Genomic DNA, 6,825 nt, shown 5'->3' on the forward strand with positions numbered 1-6,825 from the left:
TATTTAATATGCTGATTATTATTATTTCATTAATCAAACTATCGTAAAATTATTATTATTATTATTATTATTATTATTGTTTGTTTATTTTTTGTTTTATGTATATGCCTAGGCCTATATAATATATATTGTAGACATTTAATAATTTAATTAGAAATAATTATTTAAACTAATTGTTAAACAAATATAATATAATGTTAACAATAATATAGGCTAAGCTAGACCTAATTAATTATTGATATAATAAAGGCAAATATTTAGAACATCATTAATACAACACATTCATGACAGTCCAGCCCTCCAAATCTTTTTTTAATAAATAATTCACTTCAATGATATATTTTGATCTTTATTCATTATTATTATTATCATTTACTTTTTATTATTATTTATTTATTATTATTATTATTATCTGTATTATTATTATTTTTATTATTATTATTATTATTATTATTATTATTATTATTATTATTATTATTATTATTATTATTACTATTATTATTATGTCTTTGCCATTAACATTATTATTGTTTCTCTGGAAGGCATCTTGTACAGGGACATGTTTTTGCCTAACCAGTCTCATTACGTTTTGAGTGAAATAAAATTATGAATTATGAGTTATACCAATGTCATCTATCGATAAAAACATCGATTCGATTAATTAACGGCAGCTTTTTTTTGGCACTGCGGCAGTGCCACATCGGCACTGCGCGGCAGTGCCGATAGAAAACAGCAGCTTTTTTGCAATGCGGCAGTGTCGATAGAAAACAGCAGGTTTTTTTGGCACTGCGGCAGTGCCAAATCGGCACTGCGGCAGTGCCGATAGCCACTACCATTATTATTATTATTATTATTATTATTATTATTATTATTATTATTATTATTATTATTATTATTATTATTATTATTAAAACCTATATTGTATAATACATACTAATATTCACAACCTTAATAGACTTCTTTATGAATGAATAATTGTCAGTAGGCCTATTAATTTTTTCTTCAGAGTTTAGAGGTGTTTTGTTATGTTTTTTACTTTATTTTATTTTTTATTTTATTTATTTTTTGCAAACTTGCATTTATCACATTTTGTGGTGCATATCGAATTGTATAATGATCTTCATTTAGTATAATAATTTGACGTAAACTTTTACAAATAATACAATTTATCATACGGTATTTACTATATTATTGTTGATTATATTACATTCACATCAAATTTTTATATTATCTGATTAATAGCTGCACAATTTTTTAAATTATCATTTTTATTGTTATTATTATTTTTATTTTTAATATTTTATTATTATTATTTCTGTAACCGTTAAATAATATTTAATAATAATAATAATAATAATAATAATTATTATTATTATTATTATTATTATTATTATTATTATTATCATTATTATTATAATATTGTCGTAACGTACCGTATTTTGTACACTGCACCTTTGTGCGTAATATTAACAGGAAGTGGTTTTTATCATTTTAATTAACAACAACAACGATAATAATAATAATAATAATAATAATAATAATAATAATAATAATAATAATAATAATAATAATAATAATAATAATAATATAGGCTACAGGCAAAGCGTTCTATATAATGGCCTACGTGAACCTACATAAACTATCACCTACATATTAACGTAGTAAGCAATCCAGTTTATCAATTATTTCTCATTATAATATTAACCGCAGATACATAGTGGTTTATCGTTTCTCATTAGGCTTACTGATTACAAACACACCTAGTAATACCATGCCAATCAGAGATTAATGTGGTAGATTGATCACCGTTTGGGACATAGTTATCATATGCTGTACAGTACTTTATTATTGAAATAGTGGTAGGCCCGTATAGCAGACTGAAGATACAATTATACTTTACAAAATGGTTAACTGGTCATGCTTCTATCCATGTGTTATTTTTATTTAAATGCTCAGTATAATTATTTCAAAATGTAAACATTTGTTAAATGCATTTTTTAATGGCCAGTGACCTTGAAATCACAGACAGGCCAATGGAAACAATTGATTTGGTTGTTCATTTTTTTGGCAAAACTGGGTGTTGGGAGCGGGGAGCTGGGGAAAGAAAATTATCTAGGGGAAAATTCCCCCTCTGCCCCACCCCACCCACCACCGTATCGCCGCTACTGGTTATAAACCGACAAACTATACAGAAATAGAAAGAACATGGTTTTTTTTATGAAGAACATTTTATTAGAAAAATTATTCAATTGATCATTAGCCAAATTAAAAGCCTGTACAATAACAATATTTTAATATTATTTATGCATTTGATCATAATTGTAATATTTACTTTCTAACCTATATATACAAAATCAAAAGTTCAAATATCTGCTTTACTTCTTAAATTGTATCTTTAACATAAACCGTAAGCCATATTTTACAAGAACCTTAACGTCTCAATTCTGGCATGCAAGTTATTTGCGTATGGTACAAACATGTGTGCCTACCTCTATTGATGTGTAAGTATTCATGTTGGACTACTTCTATAGATGTGCAGGTATTCATGGTTAAAAAAATACAACTTTATAATTGTTTCAATTATATCTATATGAAGTTTTGCTTCTGGTGTGACTGATTCCTGCTTTGTTTTTTAGTGGTTCTGTTCCTCCTGCATCCATGCTTCACCTTCCGTAATGGTGTGGTATCACCCAATTTATTCCGGCGTCTCTTTTCTTCTCTCAGGTCATCTATGGATTCGTATATATTTCCATCGCTTCCGCAAACTGGGCGTTTCTTTTTTCGGCAGTTTGGATTGTTGAAGAGACATTTGGCTTGACCGTTTGATTCAATGCAAGTATAACCATCAGGACAATACCGCCGTAGACAAGGATCTAAAAATAACCATTGAAACTCAGTGTGTCCAGAAGTAAACATGTACAATAATAATACAGTTCAGTAAAAGTAGTAGTGTTAATAACATAAATAAATAATAATAATCATACTAATAATAATGATAATAATAATATTAGTATTAATAATAAACTGCTGGTATACCTCAGCTTCATAATTCTCCCCTGTATAGAAAGTGCATACTTTTCCCTTGGCCATACGTACCAATCCAGGATGTTTTCAGATAAATTTTATCATTTTGTCAATATCTAGGTCTGAGAAATGCCCTTTAAAATGGTCCTCATATCCACACCTAATACAGATCATCACAAAAATTTGATTTCTTCCTTGGAATATGACAAACCATTCAAAAAAGTTTCATTCGGATCCACTGATCATATTTTAAAAAATATAAATAGGTCTTTGGGACCACACCAAACTGGATCGTCACCAAAATGTCATTATTTCTTCCCTATAACTCTTCAAGAAAGTTTCATTTAGATTATTTGATCAGTTTTTGAGATATCTGGTCTGGGACGTTCTTTAAATGGCCCTCATATCTACACCGTGACTGGGGATCGTCAGCAAAATTTATCATTGCTTCATTGAAACATGACAAACTATTCTAAAAACATTCATTTACATTCCATTGCCCTGACCTTTACCAAAATTTAATCATTTCTACATTTCAAACCATTCTAGAAAGTTTTATTTAGGTCCATTGATTTTTAGAAAAATGAGGCGTAATTTTGAAACAAAAAGTTCTGTCGCACTCAATGTCTCCGCCATGTAATAAGGTACCACATTACTAGATTCTATTTCAATTAAATTGAATGAAAATACAATTCATGATTCATCGACAACTATAGACGTATAGCGCATTTACATTTGTCTCCCTGCGTTTCCAGAACAGAAAAAAAACCAAAAAAAACAAAACGAGAATAAATGGTTGCAACAGAAAAGAAAGTGGTAGAAGAAAAAACTACACAAAACAAAGGAAAGAGAAAACAAACAGGAGAGTGGAGGAAAATTAGATTGTCAAATAATAATATTTTATTAAATAATTGGAGACGGCGCTTGAAGATCATCAATTTATGACACTCTAGAACAGATTGTGGTAGTGAATTTCAGAGCTTGAGGCCATCAGCAGAAAAGGACCTCTCTACATAAGTCTTTTACGCTTTGGTGAACGGAGTATGATTAGTTCCTAGATGTAATAAGGAGTGGAATGGTGCAAGGACAAATGTGCAAGGATTTAAAAAGGAGCACTTTGAACTTAATTCGCTCAGTGATTGGAGTGCAGTTTATTAAGTGTGAACATCACTCAAAGGTGGTCTAGAGAGCCTAGGAAGCGAAGCGTCGGAAAATTCCGACAATTTAGAGATTTCAAAGGTGTAATTGATTTTTAAAATTAAATAGACTTTTTTTCTCTCCGCTGAATTGTCTTTTTTCCAGACGGGGGCCCTGCACCTGCCCCCAACTGACTCATGAGGAACTATAGATGTACACACCAGCTTGACAAACCAATCATTCTCCTTGATAAAGTAGACCAGGCCATTCCTTATAGAATCCGATCCAGCAACCGGTCTGCACATGCCTGCGGCAGATTTACAGCAGTATAATATGGAGAAGAAGAATGGACAAGGACTGGGTATTGTCTACACAATACACAGAAAGCTACAGTACAAGTTGAAGGTTAAATCTCGGAATGACTTTAATTGAAAAACTGAAATTAGGAAATGCTGCATGGTAGCACCTACTCTTTTTAATGTCTCCTCTGAAATCATTCTGTTGCTTACCATTAAAAAAAAAAAAAAAACTAAACCATCAAGGGGAATTCACCAACTAAGGATACGCCGATAATGTGGCAATTTGTTTTTAAATGATAATGGCCAGACTACTTCTGCAAAATTTCTGTGAAGACAGCCAAAAATACAACCTGGAAATATACGTAAAAAGCCAAACTTCTTGTAATATGTAACAAACTCACCCAGTTCACTTCAAAAGCAGATTACATATCTTTCACAAGATTCAAAGCCTAGACCCAAAAATGGTACCCCTGAGCAAGCTAAATGCTCGTACCTCTCCGAAGCTATCTATCCAAAGCAAGATTCCCAACATATAAAAATAAATTTAATGAAAAGTGGGCTTTTGTAGAACAATTGGTATAATCTAATCAAAAATTATTCAACTGACGTTTTACTGGTATATTTCTCTTACTGTTGGACTTCTTTTTTATTCAATGTATTAAATGTTTTATGATTTTAATATGTTATACGTTATTATGTGTCATTTTTTGCATTTAATGTACAATTAATGTGAATTTAAAGTTACAGTCTTATATTTAAATAGGTTATCTACTATAAATTAATAAAAATGAAACAAGGGAAAAAAGGAAAAGAAGGTACGGGAAGAAAGAAAACAATAATGTATTACATTCTGTGTTCTTTATATTTCTTTGAAAGTGTGGTGGCAAAAATAACATTCTGTATGATTTATATTTATTTTATTGTATCTAATGTACCTTGTATATTATGTTATGGCATGTTGTTATATTAATGCAAATAAAAAAAATCCGACAATCATAAACTAATAAAGATGTAGTACTTTGGTCATAGCAATAGGGACAGTGCTGGGATTATAAGTTAACATTTAGAAAAAAGCAAAATAGCATGATATGTACATTACATATATTTGGTTCTTTTGATTATCGACGAATACCTTTTTCTTCAGCAACTCTAATTCCAAATTCATTTGCCAATCCATCCATTAATCGATGAATAGTTGAAGCATTTGTTGATATGGTTTGCTTTGTCTGATTATTATTAGTGATTTTTATCGCATCAACACTACACATCGGTAAAGATGCTAAAAGAATAAATAAAAAATAAAACAAAAATTATCGTTATTATTATATTTTGGCTGTGTTTTACTTATTGTGGATTTTAATTGTATATTATTATCGTTATCATTTTTAATATCAATATTATTAATTTACATCTAGTAATGTTTTGATATGTTATTTATACAGGAAACTTTGTTTCAGCCCCAAAACTACACTCAGAAAAACAAGGATGGTGCAAGGCAGAGAATATTTATACTTCTAGATTAGAATTAAGTATTTTTTGTTAAGTATTAAGTATCTTTCATTTATTATATTTAAAATGTTACATATATACTTGCTAAAAACATACATTGTTTTTCGTGATTTATACTATATTAATCTCACGTTATAAATATGATTTTGAAAAAATCGAAATCAAATTAATTTATTATTATTATTATTATCATCATTTTCATTGTCATAATAATCATTGTCGTTAGTTTTATAATTTATTATTACCTGTTGGCGTTGGTTTTGTCCTACACACCTTTCCACACTTCAGATCGCACATGCATTCCTCATTATCAGTCATGCAATCTTGATCATTACGACATGTTTTTGTATGTCTACAAAAATAAAGGATACCTCCAAAAAAAGGTGCCTGCTTATTTTTCTCTGCAACGTAACAATCGCCATTGTTTGTCATCACTGACGTTCTCGCCATTGTGGATGACGACATCGTATTTATGAATGACGTCATCCTAGTTGTTACGTAAACAGAGGTAGAAGAAGTGTCAATGGCCGTACATCTTTTTCCACAAGAGGTTACGCAACACTTAGTATTTTGACTTAAGCAGTGGACGTCCTCTTCGCACTCATTCGCACACTCAATGAGTATTTCCTCAAGAACCGGACAATTTCCAGGTCTAGAGCCTGAAAAGATAAGCCGAACAGATTGTCAGATATAAGCCTACTATAGCCAACTTCTTAGGGTTTACACTGTATATCACTATAATCCAAACAAAACAATAAATAAAAACTTTTATAAATTAGTCCACCGTCATTTTTCATGCATTAGTATTATATATATACATATATGTATATATATATATATATATATATATCATACA

The 6,825-nt window shown here is 29.8% G+C and overlaps 1 protein-coding gene across 2 annotated transcripts in view; it reads right to left on the reverse strand.

The window, feature by feature from the left end:
* Positions 1-2,150: 2,150 nt before the first annotated feature.
* Positions 2,151-6,825, reverse strand: part of LOC117111066 — a 12,251-nt gene continuing 7,576 nt past the window's right edge. For both annotated transcript variants that reach the window (XM_033253955.1, XM_033253954.1), the window contains exons 3-5: positions 6,215-6,628; positions 5,593-5,739; positions 2,151-2,873 (exon numbers count right to left, since the gene is read on the reverse strand). In XM_033253955.1, the coding sequence (XP_033109846.1) occupies positions 2,587-2,873; positions 5,593-5,739; positions 6,215-6,628 (848 nt within the window). In that variant the 3' untranslated portion in view covers positions 2,151-2,586. The remainder of the gene's footprint in view (positions 2,874-5,592; positions 5,740-6,214; positions 6,629-6,825) is intronic.

Source organism: Anneissia japonica, unplaced genomic scaffold, assembly GCF_011630105.1.
Source record: "Anneissia japonica isolate Jap-2015-1 unplaced genomic scaffold, ASM1163010v1 scaffold573_len2283161_cov171, whole genome shotgun sequence".
Classification (NCBI taxonomy): domain Eukaryota; kingdom Metazoa; phylum Echinodermata; class Crinoidea; order Comatulida; family Comatulidae; genus Anneissia; species Anneissia japonica.